This window comes from Ovis aries, chromosome 12 (assembly GCF_016772045.2).
Source record: "Ovis aries strain OAR_USU_Benz2616 breed Rambouillet chromosome 12, ARS-UI_Ramb_v3.0, whole genome shotgun sequence".
Classification (NCBI taxonomy): domain Eukaryota; kingdom Metazoa; phylum Chordata; class Mammalia; order Artiodactyla; family Bovidae; genus Ovis; species Ovis aries.
Window position 1 is genome coordinate 43,503,054 of NC_056065.1, and position 15,581 is coordinate 43,518,634.

The 15,581-nt window shown below is 49.0% G+C and overlaps 1 protein-coding gene across 1 annotated transcript in view; it reads right to left on the bottom strand.

Annotated features, from left to right (window-relative positions):
* H6PD (hexose-6-phosphate dehydrogenase/glucose 1-dehydrogenase) overlaps window positions 1-1,561 on the bottom strand; it is a 40,684-nt gene extending 39,123 nt beyond the window's left edge. The window contains exon 1 of the mRNA XM_027975665.3: window positions 1,090-1,561. Coding sequence (XP_027831466.2) covers window positions 1,090-1,094 — 5 coding nt within the window. The 5' untranslated portion in view covers window positions 1,095-1,561. The remainder of the gene's footprint in view (window positions 1-1,089) is intronic.
* Window positions 1,562-15,581: the final 14,020 nt, after the last annotated feature.

Sequence of the window (15,581 nt, forward strand, 5' to 3'; positions counted from 1 at the left end):
TGCATGCCTGGAGTGTTTATCCGCTGAGCAGCTATACCTCAAAGAAAGGGTTACATTAAAAAAAAAAACATTGCCTAAAGTGAGCTCTGTTCATGCCAAACACTGAGCATTTTCCTCTCAGGTGCTCCTAAAACTTGCCAGAAGATTAGCCCCCTAAACTCAAACACTCTATCCATCACTATAGAGTACGTACTAACTAATGTATCTGACTGTTTTGTGACCCCATGGACAGTAGCCCACTAGGTTCCTCTGCCCATGGGACTTCCTAGGCAAGAATACTGGAGTGGGTTGCCATTTCCACCTTCAGGGGACCTTCCCTACCCAGGGATCAAACCTGTGTCTCCTGCATTGGCAGGCGGATTCTTCACCACTGAGCCACCTGGGAAGCCTCAGTTAGTGTACAACATAGTTTAAAATACACCCAGTCTTTGAAGGTTTCCTGCTTTGACTACCTTTCAGGAGCCACAGGCCTTCCTGGGGGACAGTGGGGTGGGTGGGCAAGGAATTTCAGGTTATGACTTCTCCAGAAGTTCTCACTTCCGTTTAAACACTCAAGTTTGAGTGAGCTGATTTTCAGAGACCCAGACAGGTCTGCTTCTGGAAAACCATTCATTGGATGGATGGATTTGAAACGCTGATGGAAACCTGAGCTCTAGTGCCAAAGCTTAAGCAGATTCCCAAGGGAAGTGGGAGTGGGTTGATGGGAGCCTCTGGTTTCTCCTCTCACTGAACTGAATTCCAGAAAGTCCAGGAAAAGGAGACGCCGCTGGCCCGTGCGGACCAGCCTCGACGGGGCTTGGCTGCCTCCAGCCAACCGGCCACCACGCAGCACTGCCGCGCCAAGGCATCTGCGAAGCAGGAAGTGAATAATTTATTTTGCGGAAGGAACGCGGGGAAGGAAATTGGGGCGGGTGGGTGGTAGCTGGGGTGACTCTTCCCAATCAAACGCCCGAGGATTTTACAGCGACGCAGGGCTGGCCTCCGGGACCGGCAGGTTCGCAGGGGCACAAGCGCGCAGCCCCAATCCGGCTGTAAAAGACTCCTCCTGCGGCTCAAGAAGCCGGAGAGAAAGCGGGGGAGGCAGCTTACTTCATCACGCCCGTCAGAGCCGGCAGCTTCTCCGGGAAACGTCGGGGGCGGCGCGTGCCGCGCGGTGCTGCTGGCCGGGCTCAGGCCAGGTCGGGGCCCGGCGCATTCTCTTCCGTCAGCCCGGCCACCCCCGACAGGTGCGCGTCACGCGGCCCCGCGCCTAACGCGCGCTCGGGTTTCGCCAGCGACGCCGGGGGCGGCGAGCGGGGGAGGGGGGGCGAGGCCGAGTCCGGCCGGACCGCCCGGTCCCGGCCCAACCCGAGACGCGTCAGTGTCCGGAAGCGCGGCTGACCCCTCTGGGCCTGGGCCTCAAACCCCTGCGGCCTCGGCGCGCGCGCAGTGAGGCCCCGGCCCTGGGACGCGCGCGCGCAGTAGGGCCGGGCCAGGGGCGCGTGCAGCGGGGCCCCCGGGCCTAGGACGCGCGCCCGCGCGCGCGCAGCAGGACCGGGCGAGGGGCGCGCGCAGTGGGGCTGAGCCGGGGCTGGCGGCGGAGGCGGAGGCGGAGGCGCAGGCGAGACCACGCCCCCTAGCTCGGGTTGTTAGGGGTTGGCGGGCGGGCCCCTCTCAAATGTTTCCCTGGTTCGCGTGGATGGGTTGGTCTTAAGAGCGAAGTGAGCGGGCCTTTTTCTGCGTCTCTGGAATCTCTTGTGCGTCTTAGGGGCCGGGCCGCCTTCTTGGACACGGGAGGGCCGAGGGAAGTCGTTGTGTCGTGGAGCCGAGTTGCTGGCTCCTCGTCAGATTCTGGCACAAGCCGTGGGACCTGGAACTGATCACTTGACCTCCCTAGGGCTCGCATTTCTCCATCTGTAGAAGGAGCGGCGTGGTGCCCCCAATTTTTAATCTCTAGAAGAAGTGATTTAGGGGAGAGAGAACAGGCTATGGCCGTGTCTCCACCAGACAGCTTCAAAAGTCTGTCTACGCTCGTGTGACCTTGAAGACACTGCGTGCTGCGTGCTAAGTCACTTCAGTTCGGTCGCTCAGTCATGGCCGACTCTGCGACCCCATAAATTGCAGCACGCCAGGCCTCCCTGTCCATCACCAGCTCCCGGAGTTCGCTCAAACTCATGTGCATCGAGTCGGTGATACCATCCAGCCATCTCATCCTCTGTCGTCCCCTTCTCCTGCCCCCAATCCCTCCCAGCATCAGAATCTTTTCCAATGAGTCAACTCTTCGCATGAGGTGGCCAAAGTATTGGAGTTTCAGCTTTAGTATCATTCCTTCCAAAGAACACCCAGGACTGATCTCCTTTAGAATGGACTGGTTGGATCTCCTTGCAGTCCAAGCAAGGGACTCTCAAGAGTCTTCTCCAACACCACAGTTCAAAAGCATCAATTCTTCAGCACTCAGCTTTCTTCACAGTCCAACTCTCACATCCATACATGACCACTGGAAAAACCATAGCCTTGACTAGATGGACCTTTGTTGGCAAAGTAATGTCTCTGCTTTTGAATATGCTATCTAGGTTGGTCATAACTTTCCTTCCAAGGAGTAAGCGTCTTTTAATTTCATGGCTGCAGTCACCATCTGCAGTGATTTTGGAGCCCAAAGAAATAAAGTCTGACACTGTTTCCACTGTTTCCCCATCTATTCCCCATGAAGTGACGGGACCGGATGCCATGATCTTCATTTTCGGAATGTTGAGCTTTAAGCCAACTTTTTCACTCTCCTCTTTCTCTTTCATCAAGAGGCTTTTGAGTTCCTCTTCACTTTCTGCCATAAGAGTGGTGTCATCTGCATATCTGAGGTTATTGATATTTCTCCCGGCAATCTTGATTCCAGCTTGTGCTTCTTCCAGCCCAGGGTTTCTCATAATGTACTCTGCATAGAAGTTAAATAAGCAGGGTGACAATATACAGCCTTGAAGTCATTTCAGTCGTGTCCAACTCTTTGCAATCCTATGAACTGTAGCCCACTAGGCGCCTCTGTCCATGGGATTCTCCAGGCAAGAGTGGACTGGCAACCCTGGACTGGGTTGCCCTGCCCTCCTCCAGGGGATCTTCTCGACCCAGGAATCGAACCTGTGTCTTCTGCGGCTTCTGCATTTCAGGCGTATTCTTTACCACTGAGCCATCTCCCTGTGATAAGTGCTCAGCAAGTGGTAGCTTGCATCTCTGGGGCTTTATTAGCAAGACAGTGGATGGGAAGAAGACCTTATCTGTAGGATGATGGGGTGATGATAAAGGAGATGACCAGTGAGCTGCCTCTCAGCACTCAGTGGATGGTATGCCAGTCCTTTGCCCCATTCTTCGCCATGATCGCATGGTGCCTACCCTCACCCTCACCTCGGTGGTCACTTTTCTCCCAGCTCTACACTGCTGCCAGTGCCCCCAGTGGGGCCATGGCCATCAGAAAAGCAGCTGCTTCTTCCTGCTTCCCAGCTGACCCTGGGTGACCTTGAATTAACGCACGACCACCAGGACCACCTCCCAGACATAGCTCCCCCACCCTGTGCCCATTCCTGAGCCTCTTAGCTCTTTCCCTTCTTCAGACCCACCTTTCTCCCACCCCAGACACAGGAGAATACTTGGTCACCTATGCTGGGGAGTGTGGGACCACCCAAGAAGGGGCATTCTGATCAGAAAGAAAAAACTTTTAGTAACTTTTTACTTCATGAAGGTTCCACTAGAGGTAGGAATGTCAGGAACTAGCAGAAGGAACTTGGCAGTGGCCAGCAGGACTAAGAAGGGCCAACAGGCATGATTAACACACAGGATATTAGGCAAGAGGGTTCCAGGAAGGCTGGGGAGCCAAGGGGGGCTGGGCTCCACTGTCACCAGGGCCAGGGGCCATCTGGGGGCCTGCAGGGAGCTGCTGGATGTCAGCAAAGACTTGGCCATGCTGGGTTTGGAACTGTGGGGAAAGTTAAGGAGCCAGGTCCCTGCCAGACTGCCTCCACAGCTGGAAGTGGGTAGGAGGGTCTAGGGAAGGGGCCAGCCAAACCATATTGGACAATGCCAGGACTCAGTCAAGAGCTCTCCCCACATTCATGGCTCCAGGTGCACTGTGCACTCACATACCATGTAAACCCAAGCCAAAGGAGGTACAGATAGAAGAAGGCAGGTGCCCAGAGGCAGAGATGAACGGAGGGGACGTTTCCCAGATCCCTGTACAGACATCATGGGAGTGATCTTCAGTTACCTCTAGAACATCTTTAAAAACACTCCATGGGCTTCCCTGGTGGTCCAGTGGTTGAGAATCCAACTGTCAATGCAGGGGACATGGGTTTGATCCCTGATCGAGAAACTAAGATCCCACATGCAATGGGGCAACTGAGCCCAGGCAACCTAGAACCCGAGCTCTGCAACAAGAGAAGGCACCACAATGGAAAGCCTGAGCTCTGCAACTAGGGAGTAGGCTCTGCTCACTGCAACTAGAGAAAGCCTGCACACAGCAGCGAAGACCCAGCACAGCCAATAATAAATAAATTCATTAAATAAAATTAAAAATCTTTAAATGAATGAAGACATCCCAAAGCCAAGTCACCTATAAGCAGCTTATTAAGAAAATGCTTGTGTCCACATAGGAATCAGTGGGGTGGATCAGGGGAGTAACGTGAGGTGAGTCTAGAGCATCACAGCACTTCTCCCTAATGAGAGAAGTACTTCCACACCCACACATAGTTGAGATGTTTTCATTTCTCTGCCCTCCTCCCTGTCTTGGAGTCCTATCTCAGTCTCCTCCTGACTCTGTTCCTCCTAGTCTGATCTGAACCATTGCTTTACTTTCTTTCCATCATGAAAACAATTTGGTCCCATGATGCTTTCAAACTGTAGTGCTGGAGAAGACTCTTGAGAATCCCTTGGACAGCAAGGAGATCAAACCAGGAAATCAACCCTACATATTCATTGGAAGGACTGATTCTGAATCTGATGTTGAATACTTTGGCCACCTGATACAAAAAGCCAACTCACTGGAAAAGACCCTGATGCTGGGAAAGATTGAGGGCAGGAGGAGAAGGGGATGACAGAGGATGAGATGTTTGGATGGGATCACCAACACAATGGACATGAGTTCTCATGTCCAAAGGACATGGTAGTGAAGGACAGGGAAGCCTGGCATGGTGCAGTCTGTGGGGTCACAAAGAATCAGACATGACTTAGCGACTGAACAACAGCAAGCTGTGAGAATATTGCTCCCCCCAAACCAAAAATCTCAAACTTTGTCCACGGGACTTTGTGATGAGCTTCAGCACCTTTAGATACCTGAAGCTTTTCTCACTTCTGTGCTAACAGCAGCTGCAAGGCCACATGACAAGGTACTCCACATCCTGAGGGACCAGGTGTGCCCAAAATGCTCTGAAGGAAGCCAGAATAAAGGAATGATACCCCATGGAGGGGAGCGTGTCCTGTGACCCAAACTGTGTCTGCCAAGGATCTCCCTGGAGTTCTGTTTGAAGCTGAGCTTTTTTTTTTTTTTCTTTCTTTCTTTCTTTCTTAACTGTGGGGTAGGCAAGTCAGGGTTAATTCGGCCTGCTTCCCAGATGTGGAAAGTGAGACCTGGAGAGATGAATGATTCACCAGAGAGGGCAGAGGAGTTAGAAATAAAATCATGTTACAGTTTCTATATTGGGGCTGCTGCTGCTGCTAAGTCGCTTCAGTCGTGTCCGACTCTGTGCGACCCAGAGTCGGCAGTCCACCAGGCTCCCCCTTCCCCAGGATTCTCCAGGCAAGAACACTGGAGTGGGTTGCCATTTCCTTCTCCAATGCATGAAAGTGAAAAGTGAAAGTGAAGTCGCTCAGTCACGTCCAACTCTTCGAGGACCCCACGGACTGCAGCCTACCAGGCTCCTCCGTCCATGGGATTTTCCAGGCAAGCTATTTTGGGTCAGCAGTCACTAAGTGAGCTCTATTCCTTCAGTCTTTGCATGGGGTAGGAAGGAAAGAACAGGTGTGTGGATTTTCAGCCACGAGTATACCTTTTCCTGCCCAGCCATGAGAAAGACTAGCACTCCTTGTTTTAAATATTGGCTTATTAAAGTCTACATAAAGTAACAGCTACATGTTGGTTTTCTATTGCGGCCATAACAATTGACTACCATTTAGTGGCTTAAACAAAACAAATATATTATCTTACGGTCCTGGTAGGCCAGGAATCTGATGTGGATCTCACTGGGCTAAAACCAAAGAGTTGCAGTGCTGTGCTCCTTTTATGAGGAGCCCTTTCCTTGTTCATTTGGGTGCAGAAATCAGATCCTTGTGGTTTTAGGACTGAGATTCCTGTTGCCTTGGCGACTGTCAGCTGAGGACCATTCCTAGCTTCTAAAGACTAGCACATTCCCTAGCTTGTGACCCCTTTCCTTAGTCTTCAAAGCCAGCAATGGCAGGTCAAGTGCTTAGCATCTCTCATCCTTCCCGTCAGGTTCATTTCTCTGATGGATCTGGGATTGGACTTCTGCTTTTAAGGATTCATATGATTAGATGGCCCATTTGTGTAAACCAGGATCATCTACCTCAACTCAGAGTCCATACCTTTAATCATACCTGCAAAGTCTTTTTCGCCATATAAGGTGACATACTCACAGACTCCACACATTGGGGCCTGGACAGCTTTAGAGAGTCACAATTCTGCCTACCACAAATTATGAATTCACAGATTCTCAAACCCTCTTGATTTTCCAGGGTTTTCATCACATGATTTTTTTGGTAACAGTTTTACTGTGATATAATTTGCATTCTACACAGTTCATCCATTTAAAGTGTACAATTCATTGTTTTTTAATATAGCCACAGAGTTGTGCACCCATCACCACATCAATTAAGAACATTTTAATCACCCCAACAAGAAACGATGTACCTGTTGGCACTGACTCCCTACTTCCCCTCAGTTCTCTCAACCCTAGGGAACCACAAATCTACTTTCTGTACCTGTGGATTCTCCTACCCTGTATATTTCATATAAATGGACTCATATAATATGTGGCCTTTGGGGCTTCCCTGGTGGCTCAGCTGGTGAAGAATCTGCCTGGAATGTGGGCAACCTGGGTTCGATCCCTGGGTTGGGAAGATCCCCTGGAGAAGAGAACAGACTCCAGTATCCTGGCCTAGAGAATTCCATGGACTCTACAGTCCATGGGGTCTGCAAAGAGTCAGACACAACTGAGCGACTTTCACTTTCACATGACATTGAGCATTTTTTCGTGTGCTTATTGGCCGTTTCTTATTAGAGAACTATCTAGTCATATTCTTCACCCATTTTCAAGTGGGTTTTTTTTTTTTTTTTTTACCATTGAGTTGTTAGAATTCTTTATATATGCTCAACACAGGCCCCATACCAGATTTGCAAAAATTTTCTCCCATTCTTTGGGTTATATTTTCACTTTCCTGATGATGTCTTCTGTAGCATAAGAATTTTTTTTATTCTGATGTCCAGCTTATCTATTTTTTTTGGTTTGTTGCTTGTGCTTCTGGAATCATATCTAAGAAGGCTTTGCCTAGTCCAATACCATGAAAATGTATGCTTGCATGTTCTTCTAAAAGTTTGTTTTAGCTTGTACGTTTAGGCTTTTGATTCATTTTTGGTCAGTTTTTGTAGATGATGTGAGAGGAAGGAGGTCCAATTTTATCCCTTGGCATGTGGCTATCCAGCTGTCCCAGAATGCTTTGCTGAACTGTCACATGATGGGTTCCAAACACATCTTCTTGGATCGCTCTACAATATGGACATGATCCAAGTCCCTCCCCAGTCCAGTAAGCAAGACTCCAGCGGACCAATGCCTGGCAAGCAGCAGATCCTCAAAACATGTTTGTCAGATGAATGTGGTGAAGGTGGGGAATCAGAGCCCCATGTTCAGGGGTTGGAGTCCCCTTCACTCTGCACTTAGCTGTGACTCTGGCAATATTTTCTCCCAGTGGCCACGTGGCCAGAGTCTAAAGAGGTGCCTTGGTACCCTTGAGTGAAGGACGCAAACTAAGCTGAGTCTTTTTGTTTGTCTACTTTAGTCATGCCACGTGGCACAGCTTGCAGGATCCCAGTTACCCAACCAGGCCATGCAGTAACAGCACCAAGTCCTAAACATTAGGCCACCCGGGAACTCAAGGGGCCATACTAGCAGGGCTCTTACTGCCTAAACACAGACCTCAGGGGGAAAAAATCCCAAAGCTTGTTTCAAGGCTGCTAGGGAACAGGGAGGCCAAGGGAAAGGAAAAGAGAAGATTGGGAAGCAGCTGGCTTGAATGTGAACCAGGGCAGGGAACCTTGAGTAATGAATCGAGAAGCACCTGTACTCAAGGTCAGCATTCCTTGCCTTAAGCTTCAAGAGGCAAAAGCAGGAAAAAGCTCTTGGCTGGCAGATGAAATGAAAAGATAAAAGTGTTGGCAGCCACCCCAGACATCTCTGCAGCAGCAAAAGCCGCATGAGATCCTTTGGGCCAAGTGGAGCCGCAGCCTGGGGACAGCCAAGCCTCTGGAGCGGGCGACAGATGAACCTGGGGTCTGCGGAAGGACAAGGCACCCTTGCCGGGGAAATGTGATGGTCAGCAGAACCTCACGAGACAGAGGCCAGCTTCCGGATGGCTTCTCCAGGAAGCAGATGCTGTCTGCCTTTCCCAGCCCTGACTCTGCAGTGGCCTGGTCTGGAGCCAGGAGCTGGGAGCCTCTGATGAAACAGCAGCTCCCAAGTGGCGGCAGGGTCATATCAGGGGACAACCGCTCACTCCTCAGCCCCTTCCACTCCCCTCTCCAGTCCTGGACACACAGGTAAGGTACCCCTTGGTCATTCATGCATCCAATACAACATGCCAGGCTGTCTAGGCTCTGGGAACGTAGCCGTGAACAAGGCTCCTGTTCTCAAGGAGCTTATATTCTACTCCAAGTCGGGGTGTGTTGTGGGGAGACAGAAGATCAACCAGTAAAAGAATAATTGTGTGCATTCTCAGTCGCTTCAGTCATGTCTGACTCTGTGTGACCCCTGGGACTGTAGCCTGCCAGTCTCCTCTGTCCATGGGATTCTCCAGGCAAGAATACTGGCGTGGGTTGCCATACACTTCTCCAAAGGATCTTCCCAACCCTGGGATAGAACCTGTGTCTCTTGTGTCTCCTGCGTTGGCAGGCAGGCTCTCTACCACTAGCGCTGCCTAGGAAGCCCAAAAGAATAATTGTGCTGTGTTGAGCTTAGTCTCTCAGTTATGTCCGACTCTGTGCGACTCCATGGACTGTAGTCCGCCAGGCTTCTCTGTCCATGGGATTCTCCAAGCAAGAATACTGGAGTGAATTACCATACCCGTCTCCAGGAGATCTTCCCGACCCAGGGATTGAACCTGCATCCCTTACATCTCCTGCATCAGCAGGCAGGCTCTTCACCACTAGCTCCACCTGGGAAGCCCAAAAGAATAATTACAGAATCACAATTGTGATGAAGAAAATAAAACAGAATAATGGAATAGGATGTCTGACTGTATGGTCAAGAAAGGCCTCTCCAGGGGTGACATTGGACTGAGACTAGAGGGAAAAGGGCCAGTTGCACAAAACGGAGAAGAGTGTTCCAGGCAGAGAGAACAGCACGTACAAAGGCCCTGGGGCAGGAAATAGCTTGGCGTGTCTGAAAGGAGGCCAGTGTGGCTGGAGCACCAAGCAGCGGGAGGCCTGAGAACAGGTTGTAGAAGCTGGGACACATGAGGCCTTCTAGGCCATGGGAAGGAACGTGGATTTTATTCTAATGTTCAGTGGAGGCCCCTGGGGAATTTTAAATAAGAGAACTGACAAAATCAGTTTTCATTTTGGAAAGTCCCCGGGTTCACGGCTGCAGGCCTGGAGGAGAAGCATATTGAGTAGGTGGGGGTTACTATAGAGTCCAGACAGCCTAGGGCCACAAATCCAGGATGGATTAAAATGTAGATGCAATTACTGTTCAGATACGGCAAGGCAAACAGATCAAAAGAGGACTGCTGCTGAGAAGGTAGTCGGTTGCAGTACCTAAGAAGAGTGGGCATGCCCTGCCACCCATGCAGGGTCATGAGGATGCACCAGGGTCAGCCAGGGGACAGAGGGAGTGAGGGAAAATGTGTACAAGAGCCTCAATAGTGGTTTCCATGGGAAGGCATGGGTGAGACAGGGTCAGCAGGCTTAGGATTGGCCAGTTTGAAGAGTATCAGTAGGCTCTGGGGCATAGGGGCTGCCCCCTACTTGTCTGTCTTTGGTCCAGGGTAATGGGGGCAGGTTGATAGTGGCCCAGGGTGTGAGAGCCTGATAGAGAAGGAGGTTGTGGCTTAGGGATTGGATCAATTTGTTCGAATATGAAAGGCACACTCCAGAATCTGTCACTGTATCTAGGAACTGGCCAGCTTTGGGAGGGGCGGTCCCTCCACAGTCAGCAAGGCCCCAGACATCAAGGGATCAGAAACACATGGTTGACACACAAGGGACACCTGTATTCTGTGGAGAGAGGCTCTGGAGAGGAGAGGAAATTGATGGGATTTGCTGATGTTTTTAGATGTAGGTGATGAAGGAGGAAGAATCAAGGATGTTGTCTGGCTGTTTGGATTAAAGCCACTGGTCCCCAACCTTTTTAGAACCAGGGACAATTTACCCACGGACTGGGAGCTGGGAGAGGGGATGGTTTCAGGATGATTCACACGCAGTAGGGTTCAAGCTCCTGTGAGACTCTAATGCCACCACTGATCTGACCGGAGGCGGAGCTCAGGCGGCAACGTAAGCAATGGGAGTGGCTGTAAAGACAGATGAAGCTTGGCTGGGCTCACCTCCTCCTGCTGTGCGGCCCAGTTCATGGCCTGGGAGTTGGGACCCCTTGGCTTAGGCAGTTGGGTCCCCCACTCTCAAAAAAGTCTCTGAAGGCTCAGGAGACACGGCTACCTTCAAGAAGCTTAAACTCTCATAGGGGAGCCAGGCTACAAGTAGGGACAGTTTCAAATCAGTGGCATTCGGCTCCCTGAAGAATATGCCTTGCCTTAAGTAACAAATGTTACTGAAAAACAACATATGACTCAGATATAGTACATGAGGGGAATACTGTATCTGAATTATATGTTGTTTTTCAGCAACATTTTTGTCACTCAAGGCAAGGTATACTTATCTGCGTTTTAAGGCAAGGTATACTTATCTGCCTTAGAAAATCTCTTCATAAAAATTTAAGATGAAGGCTTTTAAAAATATACGCTCTTTTGATTGTATAAATAACAGCCTTTTAACTTTTTTGTTTTGTAAGATCTACATTTCTTTTGTAAGATCTATTTAACATTCTGTTAAATTCAGTGGCATATAACCATAAATAACTTTTATTATTATTTTAAAATTAAGACTAAGAAAAGAGAGCATGCATGGAAACATATACACTAACAAATATAAAATAGATAACCAGTGGGAATTTACTGCATGACTCAAGGAACTGAACCAGGGCTCTGTGACAACCTAGAGGGGTAGGATGGGGTGGGAGGTGGGCAGGCGGTTCAAGATGGGGGGGACATATGTATACCTATGGCTGATTCATGCTGTGCTGTGGCAGAAATCAACACTATATTGTAATCATCCTTCAATTAAAAATAAATAATTTTTTTAATGATCTAACCAAAAAAAGGAAGGAGAGCGCTTGTGACATAAAAACAGGCTTCCTTGATGACTCAGTGGTAAAGAATCCGCCTCCAATGCAGGAGACTTGGGTTCAGTCCCTGGGTTGGGAAGATCCCCTAGAGAAGGAAATGGCAACCCATTCCAGTGTTCTTGCGTAGGAAATCCCATGGTCAGAGGAGCCTGGAGGGCTACGTCCATGGGGTGGCAAAGAATTGGACACAACTTAGCAACTAAACAACAACAAAATGACATAAAAATAGGCACTCAATAAAACATGTTTCTGCAATTTTGATGGTGTAGCCTCCATGAAAGGAGGGACTGGTGGTGTATTTATATCTATTGCAAAGCTACAAAGAAGCTCTAGCCCCAGAATATAATCATCATGACCTGGCTAGGGACTAAGCTGGCGATGCTGTAACACCTAAGGTTAATGTTCCCAAGTTCTTGCTAGTTTAGATGTCACCCATCACCCACCGTGAGCATGGAAATATTGATTGCTGGTGAGAAATGTGATTGTGTGCTTCCAGGCAAGTGATGTGAAGTCGTGTGGCTTTCCCTGACCACCCTCCCTGGCTGCAGGAGCACTCCCATCACATCCGAGTGGAATTCACACGTTTGAAATGATCATATGTCACCTGCAAACATCCATTGTTTTCCAGCCTCTGGGAAGTGTCTTGTCAACTAGGCTATAAATACTTTGATGAGGAGCTGCCCAGTGGCTACTATATCTTGTAAATATAAACCCCAGAACAAGGATCTCTTTATTACATGCTTACATGTGAAGTCACTTCAGTCATGGTCTGACTCTTTGCAACCTTATGGACTGTAGCCCTCCAGGCTGTTCTGTCCATGGGTTTCTCCAGGCAGGAATACTGGTATGGGTTGCTATCCCCTCCTCCAGGGAATCTTCTGGACCCGAATTTCCTTTGGCTCCTGCACTGCAGGCAGATTCATTACTGCTGAGCCACTGAGGAAGTCCTCCTTAATACATACTTGTTAGTTAAATAAATGAATTAATTAATATTACATAGATGCCTGGTGGGCTACAGTCCATGAGGTCACAAAGAGTCAGATACAACTTAGTGACTAAACAACCACAGCAACATAGCTGCCAGCTGGCAGATCTTTGTCTGATCAAACATTTTTTTAATGTACGTAAAAAGTTCCACCTGATTGTGCATCAAAAGATGCTAGTGAGTGAAAAGATAATCCACACAATAGGAGAAAATATTTATAGTATTTAGAATATATAAAGAACTCTCACAACTCAACAACAGTAAAGCCAAACAACCCAGTTGAAAAATGGGCAAAGGATTTAAATAGACATTTTTCTAAAGGAGATATACAAATGACCAAAAAGCACATAAAAAGATGCTCAACATCATTAGTCACTAGAGAAATTCAAGTCAAACCACAATAAGCCACCACTTCACATCCACTGAGTGAAAGTGAAAGTCGCTCAGTCCTTTCTGACTCTTGTGGGACCCAATCTGCCAGGCTCCTCTGTCCATGGGATTCTCCAAGCCAGTATACTGGAGTGGGTTGCCATGCCCTCCTCCAGGGGATCTTCTCCACCCAAGGAATGAACCTGCATCTCTTATGTCTCTTGCATTGGCAGGCTGGTTCTTTACCACTAGTGCCACCTGTGAAGTCCTATGCTGTGTATACTTTTCACAACTTTAAAAATCACACACACACAAAAAAAGATCACATTGGGCAGCCTCCTGTGGATGAAGATCTGAGAAGGGTCTAACTTGCGTGGTATTGGTTAGGCCATGATACCCTGCCTGCCTGGCTCCTCTGTGTCCTAGGATTAGGACAAGCTGGTCATCCTTTTTTAAATTTATTTTTGGTGGCGTTGGGTCTTTGTTGCTGTGCATGGGATTTTTCTAGTTGCGAGTGGGGGCTACTCTTTGTTCCAGTGCCTGGGCTTCTCATTGCAGTGGCCTCTCTTTTTGCAAGCTTCAGTGGTTTTGGCACTCAGGCTCAGCTACTCTGAGGCACACGGATCCTTCTAGACCAAGGATGGAACCTGTGTCCCCAGCATTGGCAGGTGGATTCTTCACTCTGCTGCTGCTGCTAAGTCACTTCAGTCGTGTCCGACTCTGTGTGACCCCATAGACGGCAGCCCACCAGGCTCCCCCGTCCCTGGGATTCTCCAGGCAAGAACACTGGAGTGGGTTGCCATTTCCTTCTCCAATGCATGAAAGTGAAAGTGCACCAGAGAAGTCCAGGTCATCCTTTTTGATCTTGTATGGAGAGTGCTGGATACACAGAAGTTTATCCCCAAGGCTGACACTTGTCAGAGCTGGGACTGTAGCCGATGTTCACACAGCAAAAACCTCTCCAAGGGCACAGATCTTCTCTCTTACTTCTGCATCCCTTTCAACGCCTCCTCAACTGTCCGGCTGCAATCTTATTGTAAAGGTTAATTATGTGTTAGCTAAAACCAGACATTTCATTTTGACCGCTAGTCCAATTTGGGAGAATGTTGAGTATGTGAGTCCCTATTACCAGATAAAAGGCAAATGAAACTCAAACATATGCCAAGGTATCTGAAATACTTTGTTCTCAGAGCCCATGCATTGGGGTGTGTGTGTGCCCAGTCCCTCAGTCCAGTCCAACTCTTTGCGACCCCATGGACTGTAGCCAGTCAGGCTCCTCTGTCCTTGGAATTTTTCAGGCAAGAGTAGTGGAATAGGTTGCCATTTCCTCCTCTAGGGGATCTTCCTGACCCAGAGATCCATTGAACCTGCCTCTCCTGCGTTGACAGGAGGATTCTTTACCACTGAGCCACGTGGGAAGCCCCCATACAATTGGGTAACACACTAATAACATCCACCTAATTCCTCTAGAGTTAAGTGCCAGATGGATGAGACCCCAAATGAGTTTTTCTGTATTAAGTTCCAGAAAGTTGGGAAATGTTAGAGCATGGCTCCCAGGTACTTAAAGAAAATCTGAATTACAAATACAGCACAAATGAGGCAGCTGTTAGAAGAGCCAATGCCACATAAACAAGTATTTAGAGGTGAGACAGGAAGTGTTAAATGGAGCCCTAATTAATGCACTGCTTATTGTGCTTCCTGGCAACTAGGAGATTAACCCTGGGATATTTTTAAAGCTTTTGCATGTAGCAAAAGTTGCATTGAACAAGTGGGGCTCATTGGATGCAAAAGACAAAACTTCATCTTGCCCTTCTGTCAATTCAAATCTGCTGGAATGTTTCCTCCACCTTTGGATGAAATCTGAAATGGAAATCTGACTTGCCCAGCCTCTCTCTCCAGCCAGGATTTTAAATGTCCTGTTCAGTTGCTAAGTCATGTCTGACTCTTTTTGACCCCATGGACTGCAGCATGCCAGGCTTCCCTGTCCTTCACCATCTCCTGGAGCTTGCTCAAACTTATGTCCATCGATCTGGTGATACCATCCAACCATCTCATCCTCTGTCATCCCCTTCTCCTCCTGCCTTCACTCTTTCCCAGCATCAGGGTCTTTTCCAATGAGTCAGCTCTTCACACCAGGTGTCCAAAGTATTGGAGCTTCAGGTTCAGCGTCAGTCCTTCCAAGGTACAGCATCTTCCCACCCCCAGATCCTGTTTTCCCACTTGGGCAGCCCTGCAGTTGCTAGCTAGGATCTCTGCCTGATCCAAAACTGCAGGAAGAAGACAGGAGAAGGTGACAGACAAGGTTTACCTGGACTGGGAGGTCAGGCGCTGGCTTCGCTGCTTGCTGGGCTCAGTGAATAGTCAAAGCTTCTCTGGCCAGGCACTTTGGCGAGTCTTTGGAGATTTCAACAGGGAAGAGGTGACACCTGCTGTTCTTTTTGACTACTGTGAAAACACCTTCTCTGGCTGATGTTTTGTGATTTGTAATTCCATCCTCAGTCCCCAGAGATCAGACCTCTCCCTCTGAGGGCTCCTTTCCCCTCCAGGCAATCCCTTGGGAGGATCTAAGACTCTCCCAGATGCAC